Source organism: Lemur catta, chromosome 1 (genome assembly GCF_020740605.2).
Source record: "Lemur catta isolate mLemCat1 chromosome 1, mLemCat1.pri, whole genome shotgun sequence".
In the NCBI taxonomy this organism is placed as follows: Eukaryota; Metazoa; Chordata; class Mammalia; order Primates; family Lemuridae; genus Lemur; species Lemur catta.
The window spans coordinates 69,306,052-69,332,611 of record NC_059128.1 but is presented as its reverse complement, the minus strand read 5'-3'; the positions used below and the strand labels follow the sequence as shown (position 1 = coordinate 69,332,611).

Below are 26,560 nucleotides of genomic sequence, written 5' to 3'. Positions count from 1 at the left end.
CCTTCTATCAATCTCCCCTGCACTGACAGGACTCTAAGAGTGAGCAGAGCCTGGATTTTGTGCCCTAAGCCTCACTGTACCCTAGACCTGGCCCTGGCTGGGATATTAACCTAGATAATCTGTCTTCAGATCTCAGTCTCTTGCCTACTTGTAATAGAACAGTGAGCACAGGTGGCATGCATAGTTTGGAGAGAAAGGGTGCAAGACTTGGGCTGGAAGGAAGTCCAGCCTCATTTCCTTAAGAGGCAGTAGGCTGTGAAGTGTCACTCACTCCTGCCAGGTAAGGAAAGTGAGGATTCTGTGGCTCTGAGCTGGTTCTCCTCCCATCACCTAGCCCCGATCCTTCGGAACTCTTGCTTCCTTCATGTGTCCTGCCCATTGTGCCCTCCTGGTGCCCCTAAGGTTTGTTGGGTATGTCCTGATGCAGGTTCTAGATGTCCTGTGCTCCCTATGCCTCTGCAATGGGGTTGCAGTGAGAGCCAACCAGAATCTGATCTGCGACAACTTACTGCCCCGGAGAAACCTGCTCCTGCAAACACGACTCATTAACGATGTTACCAGGTAAGGCCACCACTTACATTCCAAATGCTACTCATGGTTCTGTCCCTCTTGTCTCCATGCATGAAAGAGGGATGATCTAAACTCCAGAGTTGCCCACCCATAGTTTCCATGGTGATGCAAGTACTTAAGACCAGGCAAATGTGCCCTTTTTTTGACGAGGGCCTTGTACTCCAGCCCCTTTAACTGAGTTTCTCGAACTATTCCCTTGAAGTAGCTGAGGATAGAGTATATATAACATATGAGGGCTGAAGAATTTGGCCTGAAGTGGCTTCCCATGTTTTATTTTAAACGTTAATGCAATTCTAGTACCTTCTGCATAATATATTCATATTTATTTTGACATCCCAACCTTTTTTCTAAAATCTTTTAATAGAACAGATGTCCCAAATTGGCACTGTGGTTTCTTGCATCCTTTGACACATGGCCTTTTACCCCACTGCCATCTGTGAGGGTCTAGATGAAGAGCATGGGCCCTCACAGGACCCCCAGCACGCTAGTCTACACATGAACCACATGTGAACTCGCTGGGCCTGAATGAGGCAGGCCTAAGTTCTTTAGCCACTTTTTACCAAGGCCTACATGCTAATCCACAAAGTAAGAAAAGAATCTTCCCTCTGTAGTGTAGAGTGGTCCACAAACCTGAGCCATCACATAGACTTACTTTCTTCTTGGTGCCAGCTTGGTTTTTCCTTACCTATCCCAAATAGAACACAGCCACAGCCCCAAAACACTAAATCTCTAAGAGTATGATTCTAAACATAAAAACTCTAAGTGGTTTGTCCCAAGCTTTTACACTTTGTGGATACATTAAAAACCTCTTGCCCTTAATAAGGTCGCCTAGTAGTGGCTTCTTAATGGTTTTGAGAGGCCATTGTTGTTAATGATGCTTAAGTAACAAAGCAGCTGTTATAAAAGTGAGGTTGCTTAAACCAATTGACCAGAAGATGGGACTCAAGTAATTTCTTTCACTTACAGAAATAAAAGAAGGGTTTGTAATCATAAAACTCTGTTAAAGTTTTCGGCATCATTGCCCATGTTTGGCACTCAATAAATGTAGATTGCCATGAATAGAATATTGAAAGAGACATCTTTTATATTTTACAATGGAATTAGTGTTGTTCTGACATCTTCCACTAAGAACTTGACCAAGTATTGAAGGTTCTAAGCTTTTTCTACTTTCAAACAATAGGAAAACCATGGCATTGCTCTTGCCCTAGGTTTAACTAAGCCAGTTCCTCCTATGGTCTAGTTCAACTTGCTTTCTCAGTACTTAAAGGTCTGTAGATGTTACTTGTCCCACGTTTAATTTCAGTATCCGGCCAAACATCTTCCTGGGAGTCGCTGAGGGCTCAGCCCAGTATAAGAAGTGGTACTTTGAGCTGATTATCGACCAAGTGGACCCCTTCCTAACAGCAGAGCCCACACATCTGCGGGTGGGCTGGGCCTCTTCCTCAGGCTATGCCCCGTACCCAGGAGGTGGAGAAGGATGGGGAGGCAATGGTGTTGGTGATGACCTGTACTCCTATGGCTTTGATGGACTTCACCTTTGGTCAGGTGAGTACCTTGCCGAAGTATTGGCCCCAAACTTCTCACTGGAAATCACTGCGGCTCAAATTGTACAAGCTGAAATTGTCACTTTCAGTTGAAATGATACAGACTCAAGAGTCTCAACTAATTAGATGGTTAGGTGGAAAGAATATCAGATTTTTTTTTTTTTTTTTTTTTTTTTTTTGAGACAGAGTCTCACTTTCTTGCCCGGGCTAGAGTGAGTGCCGTGGCATCAGCCTAGCTCACAGCAACCTCAGACTCCTGGGCTTAAGCGATCCAACTGCCTCAGCCTCCCGAGTAGCTGGGACTACAGGCATGAGCCACCATGCCCGGCTAATTTTTTTTTTTTTGTATATATATTTTTAGTTGGCCAGATAATTTCTTTCTATTTTTAGTAGAGACGGGGTCTCACTCTTGCTCAGGCTGGTCTCGAACTCCTGACCTCGAGCGATCCACCCGCCTCGGCCTCCCAGAGCTAGGATTACAGGCGTGAGCCACCGCGCCCGGCCAAGAATATCAGATTTAAATGAGACTCATCTGTACCATTACTCTGATAGTTCCTAGCCTTATTGTCTCATAAAGATCACTTAACTTTTCTCAGGCTCAGTGTCTGTATATGTACTGTCCTTATTGTATGGGAGTGTTAGGATTATATGAGCAGACAGGGAAGGAGAGACTCTGCATTTATTTACTGGGCAGTGAGCTACATGATTTTTGTACATTTTCTCTCATTTTACTTTCATTTTATCCTTGTAATGACCCCTTAAGGTAGAAAATGTTGACCTCATGTTACAAATGTGAAAACTAAGGCACAAAGATGGTTAGGCGTTTATTCAAAGTCACACTGGGAAGAATTGAAGGATCCACATCTGACTACAAATCCATAATCTCATCAACACAACCTGCTGCTTCATGAATACAATTTACAAAATGTCTGGATCAGTGCTTGACACACAGTAGGTGTTAAACTCTTGAGAAGAATTCAAGGCTTCCTTTTTCTAGATAAATATTGATGCTATTTGCAAGCATGACCGTCATGCATGCTTGCGGAGGAATGGGTTGTCTTCTTGGGTGAAAAATGCAAGGCTGACTTTCACCCAGAACAGGAGCCCCACCTCTTCTGTCTGTTGTTCAAAATATGTGTTTCCTGTATCTTTGGCAAAACTGCAATTGGAGATGTTGTGTACCTCATAGAAATCGCTTATATAAGCATTGTGCTGCATGCCTCTTACATAAGGAACCATGACACACATTCTTCCTCAAATCCAAAACAAGGGGAAAGTTTGCCTCTATAAGACGAACCTATATATTTTCTTTTGTAACTGGGAACTACATAACCCATCACACTTTCCTTCTTTCCTTAGCTTTCTGGATAAAACCTAATTGCCTGGTGTCAATGATCAAGTCAGCCCAGGTCCTGATACCATGCTTCCTGCAATTGGTCTTTATTTTCAACTGGTCATTATAGGGATTTTTTTGTTATTATTTGTGCTCTTTTACATTCAGTTTAAATATTTTAAAACTTTTAGTAAGGTTGTAAACTTACATATTTGTTTACTTATTTATCCTGGGTCATTCCCACGGAGGAAGAATGAGAAAGCCTCTGTCCACATTCTGTGTGTTCCAGAGCACAGCCTGGCACAGACAAAAGCAGCAGCAAAATGGCAGAGTGATGAGTTAGAGTGACGTGAAAGTCATCTTGTTGTTCACTCCTCCTCCCAACTTGAGCTTTTCTAATTCTTCACGGAAGGTGCATCTTCCCTTCTTTGCTCTCAGAGTCTCATCATGGAGCCACTGAGTTGGGCTCTACAGCAGTGGCCTTTAGCTCAGGTTATCACCAGATGTCATACTGTTCTCAGAAAGCTGTCTCTAGGGGAGTGATTTGGGAAGAAAGAGTCATTATGCTTATGTACACTTCCAGGTCCTGAGTTTGGTGGGGTTAAATCGGTGCAGAATCGCTTCTCGGCCTTTTGGCTAAGATTAAGTGTAAATCTGTGAGGGAGTGACCAGGATTGACTTGAGAAAATCCTTTCCACACTCCCTGCTGATTGCTGCCCATCTCCTGACATCTCACCGCCACAACCCAGGAGTGTGCTCTGGAGCCCAGGCTATCCCTGAAGAGGGCTCTGCTTGGAGATTGCCTAAGGAAATGTGAAGCACACCTAGAGCCTTGGATGATGCAAGCTGGGCCCTTGTTTAAAAGATAAACTAATCTTTCTCAAAGGAAAAAATTTACTTGGTCTTTTCCAGACTTAACAGCACTATGTGGGCTATGTACTATATCCCTGGATTCCTTTATAGACTTTTTAGGAAGGAATAATCAGTGAGTCAGGAGGCAGAGAATCCACTCATGGTGCCTCCATAAAGGGGTGCTGTCTGTGCATTTCCAGACCTGAAGCATCATTCCAGGAGGCTACACTACCCCATCTTCCCCCTTATACCTCCTGTCCCATCTCCTCTGAAGGCAAGGACACTGGTTGCTCCAGACCCACAGCAGTCATCACTAGCAGTGGCTCTTGTGATTGGAGAAGGGGGAAAGAGAGCTGGCGACTCAGCTTTACAAAAGCTGATTGTGGCTCTCTGAACAGTACTCACGCTTGGTGATATGTCATGTAGGCACATTCAAGGGACTTTATCCTTCCATCTCCAGCATCTGATAAGCTGTGAAGAAACCAGTGTCTACCAGACTAACACCTTTCATTCTCACTAAAACCCAAAGCTTACTTGGGTCTTGGCAGCATTCTGACTTTTCCAGCTAGTACACAGGAACATATATCTTCAAGAAGGCACTGTAGGTATTAATAAATATGTCAGTGTGTGTTCTAGCTGAAAAAATAAGGTTTCTGTTAATGACTCCCACCAGGACAACAGTGAATTTTGGACTATCTGACAAAAGCGTGATGTCTGATGAAGAAATGAAGTGGAAATGGCACTCCCACTTACTGCAGGAGGGAATGCTGGGTAGTTAGGGAGAGAGATTGAAAAGTGGTCATGACCATTCTCCTCCTTTTCCTTGAGATTTAGATGCCAAGGTCCGTTAACCTTGAAGTTATCTGTGTGCATAAATTAATGTTGAACTTGTGTTTAACATACTTATTAAAGTACAATAGATTTTTTGTAGTGGGAAAGAATTACAGTGCCCCTAACACTTTGTCAATGGAAAGAGTCAAAACAGCGTGGCTTTGGACTTACGCCGGGGTTGTAATCTTAACTCTGCCACTTAGTGGTTTTTTTTGACATTGGACAAGTTACTTAACCTCTCAGAGACTCATTTTCCTCAGATAAAACGAAGATAATAGAAGGCTTTTATGAAATATAAATAAGGAATATGAAGTCTTTGACATGCATTAGGCACACAGTAAATATGATTTCCTTTCCCTTATTGTCTATGAAGTCCACTGTAGTCTAAAAGACCAAATCCAGAGTTCTGAGTACTTCATTCAAGACCATGAGAGTAGCCTCATTAGAGCTACCGCGGTAACATGTAAGGGGATAAAGAACCCATGCTAAACATAAAAAAATTTCAAAGTGACATCCTGGAAGTATGAATGAGCTTTTTCTCTATGTGAGGGAGGGCAGGGTTAATAGGTCCTTGTAGCCATGGAAGCCTCTGAAGTCACTTTCAAGGCATCAGCTATGGAAACATCCCCTTCTTCAACCCTGCCCAACCCTCCCTACAGAATCCTGCCTCAGCTCAGCCACTGGGATTTTGCTTTTGGAGGAGTGGCTCTTTTCTGTGTGATGGCATCACTTTCCCTCCCCTGACAGAGCCCCCACGTGGCCTTCAGGACAGCAACTGGGAGCAAATTCAGCTTGGAGCAGCCCACAGTATGGCACTGGCTAGAGGGGCAGCTTCATATGAGGAAATCATACCTCCCCGTCCCTTTGAGCACTTTTCCCTGCGGAGTTGGAATAAGCAGAGAATTCACCTTTCGAAGAGATGAGAGATACAGACATGAATGAATGGAGTAAACTATTTCCTGATTGGCTAAGACTGTGACCTCATCCAGATAATTTAGCTCTGCGGTCACATTTGCACAGGGGACTTCATTTGTCTCCCTACCACAGTGTGCCCCAGGGCACTGATTTGTCTACGAAAAGACAGCCCACTGTGACTCAGACCCTCCCAACCCCAGTGCCATGTGGAGAAGATGCGAGGGGTAGCTGTGGAATAGCAACGTTTCTAAGTCTTTGGATCCCCTCTCATTGCAAATGCCTGAATACCTGTGTTTGTATTATAATGCCAAACTCTGCAGTGCCTGGGCCTGTGGAAATGACAAGCCTCACATTTCCAGTTGCCTACGTTACTCATCAGACCAGACTGAATCCCGCAGTAATATATCTTAGCTTAATTTGAAGACGTGCAGTGTATAATTAAGTGGCCTTTTTTTAAATCTTAAAATGCTGTGTTTGGAATGGTCTTTCCAAGTTTCCTGGGCCCTTCAGATAGGCCTGAGCCTCTAAATCAAGACATTTCTATTCTTTTTCAGAGGCAGTAACCACCAGCCTCTCTCAGTGAATGGTCTCCAGGGTTACTCTGAGTTCTTAATATCTTAAAAAGCAATTGAGGCTGCTCTTAGACAAAGTCTCTGAAACCAAGTTTGCTTTTTTGTTCTATAGCATCACATTTCTGTTGGTTGTTCAAAAAGAGTAAAATCATTAAACATATTTGGAAGTGTACATTTTTAGTGCTATCAATAAAGAGAGTAGATTTTAAATCACTTTTTGGACTCAGCCCTCAATGCTCTTTCCACATTTTTTTCTAATATTACAAAAGATATAATATTCCTGGCAAGATATTTACTGTTAGCTTAATAATTAAGGTTTTTGGAGTTATAAAAACAAAACCAATAATGATAGCATTTGCTGTGGGTTACAATGTGTCAGGCATTCTTCTTTTATTTCAGCTCATCATGGGGGTACAAAAGCTCAGGTTACATACATTGTCCATGTCCTGCCCATCCCCCTGAGTCAGAGCCTCAAGCGTATCCATTCTCCAGACAGTGCGCCTGGCACTCACCATGTAGTCATACCTCCATCCCCTCCCCCAACCCCCCACCTCCCCGAGTCAGCACCTTCAAGCATGACCATTCCCCAGATGGTGCGCAACGTACTCATCATGTAGGCATACACCCATCCCCTCCCCCCACCCCCGTCTCAGTCTGATATCCAATTGGTATCCTTCCCCGATGTGCATTTAGGTGATGATCAGGGAAACCAGTTTTCTGGTGAGTACATGTGATGCTTGTTTTTCCATTCTTTGGATACTTCACTTAATATAATGGGTTCCAACTCTCTCCAGGAGAACCCAAGAGATGTCGTATCACCGTTATTTCTTATAGCTGAGTAATACTCCATGGTATACATATACCACAGTTTACTAATCCATTCGTGGATTGATGGGCATTTGGGTTGTTTCCACATCTTTGCAATTGTGAATTGTGCTGCTATAAACATTCGGGTACAGGTGTCTTTGTCATAGAATGACTTTTGTTCCTTTGGGTAGATCCCCAATAAAGGGATTGCTGGATCGAATGGTAGGTCTACTTGAATCTGTTTAAGGTATCTCCATAATGCTTTCCACAGGGGTTGCACTAGTTTGCAGTCCCACCAGCAGTGTATGAGTGCTCCTATCTCTCCGCATCCACGCCAACATGTGTTGTTTTGGGACTTTTTGATAAAGGCCATTCTCACCGGAGTTAAGTGATATCTCATTGTGGTTTTGATTTGCATTTCCCTGATAATTAGGGATGTTGAGCATTTTTTCATATGTTTGTTAGCCATTCTTATATCTTCTTTTGAAAAATTTCTATTCATGTCGTTTGCCCACTTTTTGATAGGGTTGTTTGATTTTTTTTCTTGCTGATTTTCCTGAGTTCTAAATAAATTCTTGTTATCAGTCCTTTATCTGATATGTAGTATGCGAAATTTTTTCCCATTCTGTAGGCTGTCTGTTTATTTTCATGACTGTTTCTTTGGCTGGCAGAAGCTTTTTAATTTAATCAGGTCCCGTTCGTTTATTTTTGTTGTTGCTGTGATTGCCTTAGGGCATTCTTCTAATCACTCTGTATGGAATAATTCATTCAAAACCCACAGCAACCCTATAAGGTAGACATTATTACTCTCCTCATTTGACAGATGAGGAAACTTGAGTCTGCAAAGGTAACTTACTGTTCTAAGGTCACACAGCTAGTAAGTGACAGTGCCAGGACTCAAGCCCAGGCAGTTTGGTTCTAGAAATTTCACTTAACCACTACACTATACTGCCTCTTGAGTGGTACACACTACATCATTCATTTGTATTATCAAAATCTTAGGAATAATAATGGTACCTTGCAAACAACTCTCTCTTTCCAGCATCGTGGTGGACATCACTGTGCCCATTTTACAGATGGAGAAGCTAAGCCTCTAGTAAAATCACAGACCCAGGTTTATATATCAGGTAAAGAGTTCATGTTTGAACTCAGTCCTTTGTGACTCCAAGGGGTCTTGTGCTACCTCATTACAGATCAGTTGGAAGGATATGTTTAAATGGGAGATACAGGACACTTCCTACTCATTTGGAGCCTGGAAAGCCCTCAGGGTTATATGAAATGAGCTCTTTTGTTCCAATTATCTTCCCATTGCATTGCTCTAAGCACTTCCTAAGTGTATACTTCATAAACACTTATCAACAGTTATATACTTATCAACAGTTTCCCTTTAGTTTCTAGATAATATTAGTCCCGACTCTATGTTCTTTACTGTATGTGCTTGAAAAGTAGGCTTAGTGTATGATTTCAGTTTGCCTATAAATGATCTTAGCAAGTATTCTAAAGGAAACTTCTTCTTGGAGCTCAGTCTCTTAGAACAGGGGTGGCAAAAGGCAGAGTCATTTACCACAAGGGCATAATGCTCTTTCTGGTGGTGGTTTTCAATGGAGAGAGGGACCCAGACGGGAGAGATTCTCCAGCCATCATTCCTCTGGAAGGAGCTTGGCTGCTATGATGTATTAAAGGCTGAATAAAGTGCAGAACTCAGCTTGTGATGGCATCAGAGCTCTGCTGTAGAGGAGAAGCATCCCCCACGAAAGCTGGTCTTTGTCTGGTGGCCAAGGTTCAGGCCAGCGTAGAAGAGAGGATGGAGAGAGAAGACGCTGGCATCACAACTCAACACTGGCAGTTTTGCCCTAGTTTATATCATCCTTAGAAAGATAAAGAGCCTTAGAATTTTATTTTTATCTAGCAAAATATCTGAATACCTTTAAAGGTGGTTGTCCAATGTAACGTCTCATTATTTCCTAGTGTCCCCAAATTCACAGAATCTGTTAGAATTTGTTCAAATGACTACAGTGATATTCTCCAGAAGTTAAACTAATAAAAAATTTTATGCAGGAAAGATTGTTTTTAATGGGAAAATAAATCTTAAGTGAGACAATTACAGCAAGTTGTGCTGAATTTTAATATCACAGATTCCTCTCATCACAGACATGAGCAGAAGGAAGAAAAGGTCCTGGGACCTGAGATATCTGAGCTCCGTACAGTGAGTTAGGCATACTGGGCTCCTCAAACGAAGAAATTTAATAGCTGTCAAACGTGCACACTCTTCAACTCTGGCTCAGTTATGTTTTGTTTTTAAATAATTTTGACTGTAGGTCCTACGGTGAGGAACTTGTTCCTCTTTCTCAGTGGTGAAGCAAGGTATTAATATTAAAGTCATGAAAACAGAGACTCAGGCCACCCCAGACTAATTTGCCAACGTGCTCCGAGTCTGTTGTGTACAGCGCACTCTTGCTGTGCAGGTGGTCTGAGTCCTACACTCCTGCCCAGCTCTACTGCCCCTGCACGTCTCCCTCATCAGACCCTGCCTGCCAGCCTCGCCCGACTCTAGCCGTTCTGCAAAAGTGTCATACTCTCCTTTGGCCCTTTCCTCTCTCTCTTATCTAATGATCCTTCCATTCTCCAGGTCTCCACTTGTCCCGTGAGCCCAGGCAGACTTGGCACCTTCCTCTATCTCTAGAAGGCAACACGTGCACACCTGCATTCCAACATTTATCATTCTGTATTGTATTAATAATTTTTCTTTGAATGTCCATTTCCCACCAGACTATGGACTTCTTAAGGACAGGACCTGGGCCTTCTGTCTTTGATCCTCAGCCCAGGCATAGCATCTGGCCCAGGGTAGAGCCTCAGTACTAGTGTGGAAGGGTGGGAGGGAATATGATATGACTTCCTCAATCGCCGAAAATAATTAGAGGGGGCTACCTGAGGACTGTCTAGTAGTTTCACTATTTTAAAATCCACCACTTAGTTTAGAATCTATTATAGTTTGAGTATCCCTTATCCAAAATGATTGGGACCAGAAGCGTTTTGGATTTCAGATTTTTCAGATTCGGGAATATTTGTATGTATGTAATGAGATATCTTGGGGATAGGACCCAAGTCTAAACACGAAATTCATTATATTTCATATATACCTTATACACATAGCCTGAAGATAATTTTATACATTTTTAATAATTTTGTACATGAAACCAAGTTTGACTATGACCCATCACATGTGGAATTTTTCACTTGTGGCATCATGTCAACACTCAAAAGGTTTTGTATTTTGGAGCATTTAGATTTTAAATTTTTGGATTAGGGATGCTCAACCTATACTAGAATAGCAGTAACCACTAAAAACATTAAATAGTTCTAAACTGAGATTAGGAATATTATGTAGCAAAGATACATGTACAAAATTTGTGAATAACTCACACATCCATCAGGAGGGGGCTTTTAAAAAACTACCTTTTCGTAACACATTATGCAGCCATAAAAATCAAGTTTCTAATGAATATATTACTTTATAATAAAATGTTTTTAATATGATAAGTAGAAAAAGCAACCTGTAAAACCTACAATATCTTAGCTTGGATAAAAAGTGTATGTGTGACTGGGAGCATGCTTTGGAGTTATATTTTTTCTTTTTTTATGCTTTTCTGTATAAATGATGGACATTTATAATGAACACATTTGTATAATCAAGAAACAGCTGGGTGTGGTGGCTCATGCCTATAATCCCAGCACTTTGGGAGGCCTAGGTAGGAAGATCCCTTGAGGCCAGGAGTTGGAGAGCAGTCTGGGCAACATAGTGAGACCTCGTCTCTATAAAATTTTTTTTAAAAAAAATTAGCCAGGCATAGTGATATGCACCTGTAGTCCCAGCTACTTGGGAAGCTAAGCCGGGAGGATCACTTGAGCCTAGGAGTTCAAGGTTATCGTGAGCTATGATCATGCCACTGCAGTCCGGCCTGGGTGACAGAGTAAGACCTCTAAAAAAATAAACAAGACATCTTTTTATTTTTTGCCTGAAACCCTATTTTAATATCTATTAATTACTTCTACCCCTTTGTTGCTCTCTTCCCAGTAGAAATGTAACCCTGCTAGGGGGAAGGATGGAATGGTTATTTACTTGTAGAATTTCCAGAATAGGATGATATAAGGTAGAAAAGCAGAAAGGTGAGTTTCTCACCACTTTATGTCAGGAAGTGATAAACCGTCTTATGAAAGAGATATGAAAAAAATGTTTTAATCAACATAGAGTATAACTGACAATGTGTTTCCCTATTTATCTGAAATAATAAAGTTCTTTAAAACAAACAAGCCAACTATGCTACACAGCTTCATGGCTGGATGGCCTTGCCATTCTTCACTTTGACGGCTCCTGTTGCAATGCTCGGGTAGCCTTATCTCTTGAGGGAATGGAAGACAACAGGGGCACCTATGGCTAAGCACCCCTGCACCAGAGGACCTATACCTAGCGGAAGCAGTCTTTTCGTTACTGCAGACATCAGACCAGCATCCATTGATGGAGCAGGTTGAGAGTTTCCTCTGAGATGCATCTCATCTCGGGCATGCTGTCTGCCTGCTTGCCAGTGTAGGAAGTCATTTCTCATTGCTCCCATCACACAGGGAGAGCGAAGTTACATTTCAAAAGCAGTAGCCCATCCAGACCTCCTGTGTGCCCGTCACACCTGCACTGGTGGCCTCTGAACTTCGCCTCCAGCCTGGTAAGTGCCTCCAGAGTCCCACAGCCTTCTTCCCGTTCCTTCCTCACCAGGGCGGATACCCAGAGCCGTGGCCTCCATCAACCAGCACCTCCTGAAATCAGATGATGTGGTCAGCTGCTGCCTTGACCTCGGAGTGCCCAGCATCTCCTTCCGCATCAACGGGCAGCCGGTGCAGGGGATGTTTGAGAACTTCAACACAGACGGGCTCTTCTTCCCTGTGATGAGCTTTTCAGCAGGTGTCAAGTAAGTGATGGCTGTGATTTCATGGAGAGTAGCCATTACCCCACTCCACCACCCCCACAGTGAGCCAAGGAGCCAGCAGTCTCCTTCAGGGCTTCAGCATCATGAGCCAAACTCCTCCAAGGCAGTGATGGTGCAAGGGCGAGAGCCAGCCAGTCCTTGGCTCCATCTCCACTTGATGAACCTCCTGCCACGGGGGTATGTTATGTACTCAGATAAATAGTAAGATTGATAAGATAAACTCTATATAGAAAATTAATAATTATAAAAGTATTACCTGCTCATTATTAGAAACTTGAAAGACATAGTTGTAAATCATATAACAAAAATTGCCTGTTAATCTAATATTTAGCTATAATGTATTAATATTTTGGCATGTTTTTCTTTAAGTCTTTTTTCTACAAATATATGTGTATTTTTTAATTGGAATCACACTGAGCATGAAGTTTTATGTCTTAGTTATTTATCACTCAACAGTAAGTAATGAGCCTTTTCCTGAGTCATTAAGTATCCTCAAAATGATTGTTATGGCTACATAATATCCCTGTATTTGGCTGTCTCATAATATAGCCACTATTTTGTTGTTATATTTTCATGCCAATTCCATTTTCGTTGCTATAAACAAAATGACTACCAACATCTTTCAACATAACTCTTTCTCTGCATTTCTATTTTGTTCCTCTTAGAAGTAGGTCAAAATGTCTGAATGCTTTAAAATTTAAATTTATAAATATGTGGACAAATTGATTTTCAGGAAGATCGTATGAATAGTTCAGAATTCCTTATCAACAATTCCAAAATCTAAGAAGCTCTGAACACTATAGATTTGTTCATAACTCTTTCTGCAGGGAAATCTAATGTGAACTCATTTTGTGGCAAAACTGTCCTCAACAGAAATAAGGCTATTTTTAGTCTTTCATTTATTCAACTTCTTGTGAATGTATGTTTGATTGAGGAAATATTAATGTGTTTGATTATGGTATACTGCCCCTCACCTAGCTGAAGTTTCTACTCAATATTTGCTAGGTGAGCCTTCTTTCTTTTTCAAACACTAAAGAATTATGAAGTCTAAAGCAATCTCCAAAGGTTTCAGATCAAGGATTTGGGCCTGTAATATCATTTAAAGGAACATATGGGAATGTTCAACTGACTGGATCCTAACTTTTACTGCTATTATTTTTAATCATTGCTAATTTAATAAAACCATATCTTAGAGTTTATTTCTTTGATTTTAATGTGATAAAGCATTTTTATGCTTATTAGTCTTATATATATTTTCAACCCAATAATTTTGCTATTTTTGTGTTCTCAGCCTTTCTAGCATTAATTTTATGGACAATTTTTTAAATATATTAAGGCTGTTAAACTGTTTTCCTATTGGTTCAAAATATTTCTCCCACTTTGTGATTTACCTTTTTACACTTAGTCTTTTTCCCTGTTTCTTTTGGGTTTTTTCCTCTTCCCTTTCACAAAAGTAATGTAAGTCAAAGAAAATACCGAGAACTCATAATACCACCCAGAGACAATCACATTACATTTTTATATACATATTTAAGTATTTTACATTAAATTGGGCTTATCTTGAATGCCTACAGTGTGTAAAAAATTAAATAAATTTTTTAAATAGACTAGGCTTGTCTTGTGCATGATACTTTTCTCTGTACTGTTGCTAGCTGTTACGTTCATTGCTGTGCACCTCTTTCCTTGCACCAGTTGGATGCTGTTTTAATTATTTTAGCCTTATACATTTTAATGTCTATAAGGCAAGACCTCACAATAACCCTTCTTTCCCAAAATTTTCTTAGCCAATCTCCATCCCTGTGTCTTAAAGAGATCACAGCCCATCGAACAGGAGACCGGAGTTAACGTAGTTAGAATCATACTAGTGCCCATAGAAGCTATTGGAAAGGGCCATGGAAGGAGGAGAATTGTGAAGAGCAGGAGCTTTTGTCTGGGACCACAAATAAACCGTCTCAGAGCTCCAAGTCTAAGTGATGGGATTTTCAGAATGAAACCACTGTAGTAGGCCTCGGCACCTCATGTAGAGTGATAAACCAAGACATCTCCATTTATTTTCCAAAGGAGGATGAAAATTATATTCTGTTTCAATTAAATAAACTATTCAGGAATAAAAAATTATCTTTTGGAGGTGATACTCAACCTTTGGAATTTGAGACAGATGGGGTATATGTTTGTATATATACACATGCATATTTACAGGGATATAATATATTGAAATGGACATAACTTACTGAAATTAAGCATTGATATTATTTGAGGTTCTTGCAACAAGTGGAGAGCCACTATAACAAAGCTTTACTAGGGTTGAAAATCTGCTCATCACAGTTTGAAACCAGGGAACCTTCAGCCCCAGACGCTAGATTCTAAGAGTTGAGAATTCTTTACCTGTGTTTCTCTGTGCTGAGGATATTTCATCCAGGTTCTCTCTTTTTCAATGTGGTCTCACATATTGATATCTTCCTTGCTATCCCTACAGAGCCTGTAGAAAACAAGGAGTGCTATTGAAAAACAGAGGCACTGTAAGCACAGAGAAAGTTGATTGGAGCAAAGGCCCTCTGGGGGAGGGAGAAGGAGAGGGAGGACCCTTTTGCACCGGGAAAACATAGTGTAAGCCCCATGGCACCTCTGAGTAGAACTCTAAATACAATGTAATAGCATTAGAGCCATCTGCCCTTTGACTTAGTGCCTTCTCTAGAGAAATGAGGTCACTCTGAGCAGTCAATTCCCAGGACTGCATTTGCCTGGGTGGTTGGTGGCCTTGGTCACCCATCATTAGTGCCCTTCCCATTTTTATTTGTTTAGACCATGCCCCACTCACTGGTGTTTACTTACTTTCAAAGAGGGTACACCTCCTTCCCCAGCATCTCATCTGAGAAAACCTACTTATGTGAATTCAGATCTTTGAAGGAGTCCTCTCCAGTCTGCAGGCTAATGGACTTGTCTGCATGTCTTGTGTCTAGAGAACAGCACATCTGCTCTCACATGCTGCATAATGGTTCTTAATCACTTCCAGTCTCCTTCAGAGCATTGAGATAGGACTTTTGTGTCTGTGATTTTTTGTGAGGGGACGTTGCGGCACAGGAGGATTTTTGGTTTTGGAATCCTCTCTTGACGAAGAACTACAGCTAGTGGGCAAGGAAATATTAATAGGTGACTTAAAGGTATCCCATGTAGAAGACACGTCCAGCACCTTGTGTCTAGGTCAGCAGTTCATGCAGCCTTCTGAGTGCTTGTGAGATGAGGAAAATGAGATGACTAACCATTTATAAGGCACAACTGCTGAGAGCATTTAAGAAACTGAAAGATCCAGGTGTATTGACTTGAAGAATCAACGGCTTAGAGCTGAGAGCCTTTCACTTGTAGCTATTGAACGGGTGGTAGGCTAGAGAGCAGTGCTGAGGGGCTTGAAGTCGCTCAAGCTTCCTGTCTCAGAAAACTATCAGCTCTGACATGTCCTTTCTTCAGCTCTCACAGTGTGTTATGATTCCAAGAGAGGTGGAGTCACAGGGCCTGCAATGCATTTAGTTTATCACGTGATGTTCTTAGGCAGGGTCAGCGTCGGTCCTGTGTTGAGAAGTAGCCAACTGGTTTATTTTCATTTTTGAACAAATGAGATTGATATACCAGTGCTACGAAAACTGGTAAGGTACGATGTAGTGCTGAAACCCAGCAGTTCTTCTCTGTACTACTTTGGTTCAGTTGTACAAAAAGCTGGAAAGAGAAACCCAGATAGTAATTCCAAGTTAATTAAAGTGTCTAATTGAAAAGCAATGTGTTTAATACTAAAACTGAAAAATTATTGTTTCATCCAATACTGCAGAACACTTGCCTGGCTTTATAGCATCTCTTCCAGCAAGATGCAAGGTATTATGCCCAGCTAAAGAGAAATTCCTCTTCTCCCATCATAGAAGCATTTAGAATTGTTTCTCATATATTTTTTTTAACTTCTTTGTGTCTTTTAAATTAGATTTCTCATTCACAGACCCCATGAGGTCCTAATCTTGAAATTTTTTAGAATAATTATTGTTATGCTTACAAACTGTGTTGTTAATAATACCTGGTTAGGATATCCCTGCCTGCTGTCATCAACGAGCAAAACCACATGAAGAGCAAAAATCTTTTTCAATTAGATTTACCCACCGTGAAGTCACAGGCAGCATGAGTGATTACTGACAAAACCCACAGATCAATATGTCATGCTCTCTTTTCTGTTATGAATGTACCTCCATAGTTTTCTTCTCAATGTGGTTTGTTTATGGGCAGTATTACTAGTGCAGTACTGCTATAGGTCCTCAGTGTAGCAGCCCTATTCATTATAGGACAGACTTGGGGATGAGGCATATGTACCTTGGAGCCCACCCAAAGGGGTGAGTTACTTAGATACCAGAAGGCTCTTATTGAAACATGGTCTCACCGCCACCCCCACATAATGGCATCCTGGCATGAATCACATAGAGAACATTATATGGAAGCCACAGTATATAGCGCAATTTTGTTGCCACTTTTTGTTTTACAGAAAATTGATGAATTAATCACTGTAGTAGAATACATTTTAAAATTATAAACTCCTCATAGACCTACTTAATCATTTTCCATGATTCTTTTACCAACTCTTTCTAATTTATAAGAACTACCATACCCAAAGATGGTTGGTATTTGTGGTTGCTGTTTGCGTTTTGTTGGTATCCACCAGACTTGGCTAAAATTCAGGTAACCAACAGCTTAGCTATTTCCAGCTTGCTGTGGTCAATGCTGTGGAAATTATTGCCGAGATAAATATACTTCTGTGGGGAACATGATGAGTGCTGGCTGAATTGCCCTGGGCTTTCATCAAACACTAGCCCAAAAGAAATATGAATGTGGGAATGTCCATAACTCAGATTGTTCTCCAGTCTTAGTGCCACAGACTAAAGATGCAATTATGAATCATGACGTATGAGTTGAATTCAGGTCAGCCAAAGCTTGCTAATTCTTTCTCCTCTTACAGCTTGTATCCTTTTCTTCTCTGGAACATTATCCCAGCTGTCTGGGAAGAATTCAAAGCAGAAGAGAGTAATGAAACATCTAGTAAGACTAAACTGATTTTACATGTTTGCTAGTAAGCTCTGAATAATAACGTTATAGACCAGTGAAAGGAAAACTAGTCACCCTTTTTGACCACAGCAAAGCTTTGGCGTGATTTTTACCATATGTTTTATTCATGGGTCAGTCATTTGAATCCGGGATTTGCAATAGGTATTCCCATCTCTTCTGCAAATTAGCAAGCAAAAATACATCTCAAAAGATGAAATTGAAAATGCTGGCAGGGATTTTTAATATAACTTGGCCTGTGTTTTCACAATTAGTCAAGTGAATAAAAATTTCCTTTACACATCCTAAAATTTCACTACCCCCAGGCAACTATTACTGAAGCTATTGCTTAGTTCTGAGTCGAAGGAATCTAAGGACACAGTGGCTAACTGTAAATACTTCAGGAAGAAAACATCTTTGAGAGCTGATGGTACATCTGAGTTCTAGGAAGAACCCCAGAAGATAATGTAAGGGCTTTAGTGGAAGAGGTTAAATTGATTAATGAAATTGATTTTTAAAATCCACTAATGTAGAGAAAAATCTGAGGATAAAGAAGAACTAATTTTAATGAGCTCAATTTTTAAATTCTCTTTTTTTATTTTAAATTTAACATTTTGGAGATGCGGGGAGATTCAGTGGAACTCATGTAGCAGGGAAGAACACACGTAGAGAAGAGAGGTTTACGTTCTAATAGGACATTTCTCATTTGTAAATGAAGCAAAGGATTTAAAAGATAAACATTACGTGTCAGATAACAGATTTATTGAGAGAAGTAGAGTAGGTAAGTGTAACTTTATTGTTTCTTCTTCCACCCCTGCAAAGCCATGCTCTGGACTTCTGGCCCTAGAGAAGTTCTCAGATAGGTCTTTCTGCTTTTATTGCTGCTTTATGGAACAAGAACAATCTTGTCAGTAATTTAAAAGTTCTATCTATTTGAATGTAAAATTCAGATTTGTATTCAGTTTAAGGTTTGAGCCCTGCCCTAACCTGGGCCTGCAGTATGAGGTCAGCTGCTTCTCCTCATTGGTCCACCTTCTCCCAGGTCAGCCAGCTCCTGTCACAGACCCCTCTAGCGTTGAGCCCCCAGGGAGCGACGACTGGGGGATGAGCATGTTCTACGGAGTGGGTGCTGTTGTCATGTGACATCATCAAGCCTTTGTGCAGCGATTGCACAATGGCTGCCTCTTTCTCTTCTGGGACCCTTTGTTGTTTTCTTGGTCAGCACCAGGCTGGGAGCCTCCTACCACAGTTCTTTTGACACAAGCCTTGCCACTTCTGTTGGCTTCTCCCCCTGGCTTACTCCAAACCTCGCTTTGCGTCCCATCCCACTGCCACCCTGCCCCGGAACCTGGGTTTCCGACCTCTGCTCAGTCATTGGCCTTTCTGGGCAGAGCCCCTTTCAAGATGGCCAGCAGTGGGCTCATTCCTGGAGCCTGTATCTGACCCTCCAGGGAGCACGTCCTTGGCCTCACCCTGAGCAGAAAGGCAACTCTTTCCCACACAGCCCTTTCTCACGCTCTCTGCTCTGTCACCAGGCAATTGTGTTCCTCACTAAACTCCAGGGGACATTTTTCAAGCTTCTGAGTGATTTCTTGAAACCCTCATCATTCGACTCTGGATGGGAAGAACATCCCTCCCTTTCTCCCTGATGGTTCTCTCCAAATGACCTCTTCCCTTAACTGTCTGCGGTGTGCAGTGGGCTAAGGCTGATAGAACTGGCTTCACAGTTTTCTGCTACATCCTGCATAGTTGACCCAGCACCTCCCATTAGGATGTGAAAATATTTGGCATCCTCTGAATTACGGATTCTTAGGTCTACCTTTGGGACCTCTGCCAAAATTCTGAGACAGAAGGGAGCCCACTTTTATATACTCAAAGAATTAAAGTGAGTTTCGGGTATGATTAATATTTCCTTCTTTTGGTTGTTCCCTCCAAACTTCAATTTTATTCCTAGTTATTTCCTTTGACCTCATCAATCTGAATCTCCCAGGGCGAGTAATGAGGGGGACCACTAGTATTGGTGGCAGTTTGTTGGATCCCTTCCCACAGACTCTAGGCAGGTTGTTCACGCACAGTGAGGCAAGGGGACACAGATGGTGGGTGTGCCTGGGATCAGTTCCTGTACAGTCCTGCCCACTGGGGGAACAGGGACTCTTATCTGGCAGGACTTCCGAAGCAAAAATCCAGGACCTTTACTTCCATCCACTTAAAAGCACAGTGTGAAGATGTTTGAAAACCAAAGCTTGAGTAACCACGAAGCATTGATTTCTGCCTGTGTTAATTTTTCATTGCAAAGTTTTTGTGGCCATTAGAGGAGATGAGATTAAGATGTATAACCAAATTATCACTCTCCTTTTAATAACTGAATATAAATACAGAAAACATTATTCTCATTAAGTGCTATATGGAACTCCACCTTTCTTGATTTGTTATCTATCCAGCAGATTTTAAAATGTAAGAGAAATTTTGAAACTAAACAACCAGCAAGAGAGCTCATGAATAATGAAGTCCTCGTAAAAGACCATTTACTTGCTCTTGGAATCCATATGCTAGTGAGTAACAATACACTTGCTGTACAAGCTCCTAGGCATTCAGCTTCTCATAGGAAAAATGCTCAATGAGAAGACAGGCAAAAAATCTCCCACACTAATTATTTGCTCAAAAAGATCCAGTTTTATCCCATGGCTTCAATATGTCAGTAACACAATCTGTTATGTTGCAATTGAATTGGGAAGTTCTCAACAAATAATTTCAAGGCTTAGTGATTATTTCCTGAAGTTTCACTAAATTAGTAACACTGCAGGCTAATGATTCAATTTTGTTTTAATGTCATTGTTCAAATTCTTAATACACATAGATCGTGCCCTATTACATAACACTTAATGTAGGAACATTCACAAAGGACGATTGTGGTTCTAATTCTATATCATTATTGTTTAGTACCTTAAAATGGGGAAGTGGGAGGTTTCATATGATTTCTGTAATTAATTTGGATAACACAAACAGCTTTATTGGGAAGCAGGGGAACCTTAGCATCTCTTACTTGGAGACATTTTTATTTTGCAGTTCCAAAATGCAGCCAACACAGATTCTCTTGTGAGCCTGCCCTACCAGAATGGTCTTGCTGTGAGAGCTTTGCTAAATCGTAAACTTCCTCCATATACCTCATCCCCCATCCACACATACACCCAATTCGTCAGTAATTCCTCACAGTCCTGATTTCAAAACAAAACTCAGATCTGGCTACTTGGTTCTTCCCACTCTCATCTCCCTGTGACTATTTCAAGACTCTCCTAATCAGTCCCCAGACCTGTCTACATAGGGCAGGTAGAAGAATCTTGTATTTCCTCACCTTAAAACACATCAGCAGCTTCCCTCTCAGAATAAAATCCTAACTCCTTGCCAGGGCCCACAGTCCCTGCCTGATGAAGACCTACTCTCCCCGTCACCACCAACTCGCCTCACCTTCCTCCCCCCTGGGCTCATGGTGTTCTCACCCACATCACCCTCCTGTTAATCCACCCAAGCTCTTCCCCACCTCAGGGCCTTTGAGGCGAGGGTTGGTAGCAAAGCCCCACCTGCACCCACAGCCGCTCGCCATCGCTCGCGTCACTGCCCGCCCCCCCCCCCCCCCCCCCCCCCGATCGGCAGTGGCATCAGATCCTCACAGGAGCGCAAACCCCGCTGCAAACTGCGCGTGCGAGGGAACCAGGTTGCGCGCTCCGCATGAGAATCCAACGCCTGGTGATCTGAGCTGGAGCCAAGGCAGCAACCCACCCTACCCAAACCCCGGCCCGGTCCATGAAAAAACTGTCTTCCACAAAACCCGTCCCTGGTGTCAAAAAGGTTGGGGACCTCTGCTCTACCTGGACTTTCTTCTTCCAGATCTTGAACTCATTGGCACCTCATTATCCCTCAAAGTTAGCTCCCGTGTCTGCTCTTCGGAGAGGCCTTTCTTGACACCACCTCTAGGAGCCATCCCCTTCCCTGTGCTGCTGCACATCTCTTCATTACCCCGTCAGATGTCTTCCAGTCAGGAATTATGCGTATCTGTCCACTACAATGCCTGCTCTGTGACACCAGGGATGCTGTGTGCTTTGTTCATTGCTAAATCCCCAGCACAAAGACAAGTGCAAGTTATGTGGGCTTCGTAAATATTTGTTAAATGGAAGGGGTGGGGAATGAATGTTGTGTGAAGACACTATGTGTATATTGATTTTTCTTGTGTGCAGTTGTTGAACTTGCAGGGCTACATATCTTGTCATGTTTTAATTGCTTAAAACTGGGGTCATATTTTCTCATCTATTTAATGCAGTTGCAGTTAATTTGTAAAAGCTATATTTCTGATTACAAACCTGGGATCCTATGAAGTATCATTTTGAAATAGTTTGCTTTTCCCTTCTCCCCCTTGCAGGGGTAACTTCGGGGTCTAATCCTAACCCTGAGCTAACCTATATATAAGAGGCTGACTTTCAGGCAGAGTGAATTACAATATTGAATGACTTCTGTGTGTTGGTAATTAGAGCCTGCCTGCCATTGCTGTGAGCCCATAAGTATTCTTCTCCCTGCCTTGGGAAGTCCCCGTGGGCACTGCTGGTGTGGGCCTGGGTTTCAGGCCTGGGTGCTATCAGGGAGACGGTGCCCCTGAGAAAGTCCTCTTAGGGAGCAAACACTTCGATGCCAATCCCCTCCTATGCAGCCATAGCTGCCGCCTCACAGTCGCCCTCATATGGCTGCTTTGGGGAACTGCAGTCTCCGCAGTGTATCATTTCTATTAAATAATATTACCAGCCAGGCACCATTGGCATTTAATACTGTGGTGGTAATCTTTTTGCCCGAATCCTAAGAATTTCCTATTTTCCCCAGATAGTAACATCATGTTTTCTTTAATTGATATGTGGGTTATCTCCCTCAAGTAAAAAGTCTTGAAGGTCACGTGGTGTAATTTGGATATAATCTTTACAGAGAATAATCACATCATTATCACTGTTACTCTTTTTAATACTGTAGCAATATCCATGGTAAGTATTTAGTATTTACCTACTAGAGTAAAGACAAACTTCATTTTAAAAGCCTACTGATTTTATATATAAATAAATTTTTAGGGACTTCGCTGATATGGGTTAGCTGAAGATCATGCCTTTACACTTATCTCTTCACTGCTTTGATACATACTTTAAGATGTTTGCTGTGCTGAATCTGAAATCAGTCACTTCCCAACAGAATAATTCTTGAGGTGGGAGAGATGAGGACTGATCTTTAATTTCCATTTATTTGGGCTGGAGTGTTTTTTGACCTCTGTTTCTGCTCTCTTCAAATGACACAGGGTACGTTTCCTGATGGGTGGACGTCATGGAGAATTTAAGTTCCTGCCTCCCTCTGGCTACGCCCCTTGCTATGAAGCCTTACTTCCAAAAGAGAAAATGAGATTGGAGCCTGTCAAAGAATATAAACGTGATGCTGAAGGGGTCAGAGATCTGCTGGGCACCACCCAGTTCCTCTCCCAAGCCTCCTTCATCCCCTGCCCCATAGACACCAGTCAGGTAGGTTCACGTTGTCAATGACAGGCAACCCATGTTGATGATGTAATGCAGCTGAATCCTCCTTCTTTCTGTCTTGTCTTTGAACCATTCTTACCATACATTCTATAGCATTATTGTGAAATACAAACAACTGTTATCTTCATGTTTCTACCATATGCATACCTTCAGTTCTTTAAGGATTTCTCAATCAGTGAACATGTTGAGCTCCTGCTACATGCACCATACTCTGTAAATGATAGACAGAAATGCTTCTGTATTCTCTGGGAATTTACAACCAAGATAAGGACATAAGAAGCAAATGTATTATTTTTTAAAACGCCAAATATAATAAGTGCAAAATGAATAGTATGCACAAGTAAATGCTAGACATATCCTTTAGGCTAGACTGTTTCTAGAAATCTGTATAGAGAGGGTACAATTCAGTCACGAGCCTTTGCCTTCAAAAAGAGTTCAAAAGAATGAGGGAAAGTTTTGATAGGGGAGGAGAGAAGGGACTGACCCAAGAAAGAGAAGAGTTCTGTAAACATGCAGAATTGAAGATCTGGAAACCAAACAACGAGATAAATCCACAAGCCAGAAGGACTTTGACATCTGGACCTAAAGCTGAATTTGGATAGACCCTGGAACTGGGGAAATATTGTTGGGAAATCAAAAATAGGGAAGTTCTCATTGGAAAGGTACAATTTATTATCTTAAATGAGACCTCGTAATGTTTTAGAATCTATCATTCTGTGAAATTATTGTCAAAGGAGAAGTTCAATGTAAGATCTACGGTCAACTCTCCATTCTCCCTAGTCTTAGTTAACCAATGAAATCCAAAACAGTTGTAACTTGTTTGCTAATAATTTCCCCATTTTGCTTATTATCAGATCATGCCACTTACAGTTGTCCCTCTGTCTGCGGATTCCACCTCCATGGATTCAACCAACCACAGACAGAAAATATTCAGAAAAAAATACAAATTAAAAAATAATGCAATATGACAACTATTTAAACAGAATTTACATTGGTATTATAAGTAACCTAGAGATTATTTAAAGTTTATGGGAGGATGTGTGTAGGTTACCATTTTATATAAGAGACTAGCATCTGCAGATTTTCATATGGGGGAAGGGTCCTAGAACCAATCCTCTGTGGATACAGAGGAATGACTATATTAACTTTGACTTTTTAATAATTAGGTTAAGTTGATTTTTTAAAAAAAAAAATCTTCAATTAAAAGGCAAATAGTGGTTATAACACACATTTTGAATATTTTATTGCTGCTTTTCTCTATGATCTTATACATCACTGACTTGATATGCTTTTTCTACAAAACAGTACTTTTCCCCATGGGTACCCTACACCCTCCCCCCTCAAAAATGGAATTTTTTAAAATAATAGAACTTTAATAGTGGAAACACCAATAAGCATTGTAATACAGCAGGAATTGCAAGGGCTGGGCGGGTGACATAGAAGTGAGAAAGATCTAGCACACTGTCTTCCTAAAGTGAATGCTGAGTTCTCAGCTCCGGCTGACAGTTGTCACGTAAAAGTGTGTGTCCAGAGTTAGCCACCTTCCAAGTGCTCAAGAGAAACTAGAAACCTGGATTTTTGTATGAAATCTCCCATTTCCTATGGGTTGTCAACTAATAAACATGAAAATAAAAATAAAGAAGAAAATAGGAGGGAAAAAGAAAAAGCTTGGGTCCCTAGTTTATGACCTCTATAAAGAGAGAGAAGCAAAAAACTGGGAAAGCACAGAGAAATTCTCCCTGGAAGTAATCAGGGGAGACTTCCCAAAGGTGGTGACATTTGAACTAAATTCAGAAGGGTAAATATCAGGGGTGTTTTCCAGGTGGTGAGGAAGGGGCTCTGTGTGTGTATGAGATGGTCATTGTAGGGAGTCTTAATGAGGGTAAAGGCTGCACATGCAAGGGCACAGGACTGTGAAACAATGGGATCTTTTGGGAGAATTTCAAGAAGTTTGAAAAGGATGTGTTTGTGGAGTTTGTGATGACAGAACTAAAGAGGAGTGCTATATTCTAGGTTAATACATGTAGTCTTCTCTTAGGAGTATCAAGGAAAGCTGGGGGACAGAACTCAGGAAGAGAGTGTCTTGATGTGATTTTTGTTCTTGTAGACAGATCCCTCTGGCTGCAGTGTGGAGGATAGATCAGTGGGGAGTGGAGGAGGCTGTTTAGGAGTGTCTGGCCATGGTCCAGGGAGGAGATAATGAGGTGGAGTGATAGAGAGGAGAAGATCCTTCAGAAAGACACTTAGGTAATAAACATTTCATGACTGATTATATGGCGGGGGCAGGGGACAGCAGTAAGTGGTAAGGGAGAGGAAAATGATGGTGGCACTATGTAACAAGAAGAGAAAAAAGGTTTGAAGGAAAAATAAGAAATTCAGCTCTGAATAACATATTGAACTCACTTTAATGGAAAAATCCTGTAGGCAGTTGGAATTGTGGGTCCAAACTCCAGGAGAGACCATGGCTAGAGATGCAGTGACCTGGGAGAGAGCATCGACGGGGGCGGGCGGTGCAGTCTCCCAAGGAGAGAGTGTGGAGTGAGAGGCAGTGAGGCGAGGAAAGCATCCCATGTGAAGAGCATGCGACGCAGACACCCGCAGAGAAGACTGAGGGGGGTGCAGAGAAGCAGCGAGGAGCACAGAGGAAGCCAGGGAGGGAAGCAGAGGGCTGGACACACAGAGTCAAGTACGGTGAGGTCAGAATGGTGCAGCCCTTCCTGAGGCACATGCCAGTGACTTCAAATCAGGCACCTAATCCTGTCCATTTTATAATATATTTCAATACAATTGATTCTTACAGTTTTGGCTTTTCACCTGCTTCTTTTCCTGTAGGTTGTTTTGCCACCTCACCTAGAGAAGATCCGAGACAGACTGGCTGAAAACATCCACGAGCTCTGGGGAATGAATAAGATAGAGCTCGGCTGGACTTTCGGCAAGGTATGCGTGTGCACGGCTGGCTGGGGCGGAGGGCTGCATTGCCTCGCTACCTGGAAGGGTTCTCCAAAGGCTTGAGTGAGCACGGGGTCCTCATAAGCCACAGCTCCCGTCCTGCTTCCTGCCACCTGTCCAGCTTTCGCTGCATTCAATAGTCAGGAGCCCTGAGGACACCAGCTCTTCACAGACAGCACCAGGGGTCTGTCTCTCATCTACCTTGTTACTCCCGAATACCGCTTTCCTTTCTTTGGGAAATACCCAGTGCAGTCATTCCTCAGTACCTCCTTCAGAACACTCACATCTCCCCTTCTGCCCTTCAGAAAAAGTTGTCCTCCCTGCCTGGGTGGTGAAAAGTGGATTGTTTTGAATCAGAAATCGTTTAATATGGTTTTCAGATGTATCGCTAAGATTAATGGATACCCAGAGGAGATTAGGGAATCTCTTTCACTAGAAAGCATTTCTCAAAGGCGATGTAAATTGACTGTGTCCTGTGATTTGTGTAAGGTCATGTCTGCGGGCAGAAGGATAGGTGAGTTCTGAAGCTTCCTGTGACCCTGACACTCTCAAATGACACACATTCTGGCTCAGTTACAGA

At 41.9% G+C, this 26,560-nt stretch overlaps 1 protein-coding gene across 1 annotated transcript in view; it reads left to right on the top strand.

Annotated features, from left to right (window-relative positions):
• RYR3 (ryanodine receptor 3) overlaps positions 1-26,560 on the top strand; it is a 338,847-nt gene that overhangs the window by 113,123 nt on the left and 199,164 nt on the right. Inside the window, exons 17-21 of the mRNA XM_045543649.1 lie at positions 428-561; positions 1,874-2,115; positions 12,193-12,385; positions 22,800-23,016; positions 25,864-25,968. Coding sequence (XP_045399605.1) covers positions 428-561; positions 1,874-2,115; positions 12,193-12,385; positions 22,800-23,016; positions 25,864-25,968 — 891 coding nt within the window. The remainder of the gene's footprint in view (positions 1-427; positions 562-1,873; positions 2,116-12,192; positions 12,386-22,799; positions 23,017-25,863; positions 25,969-26,560) is intronic.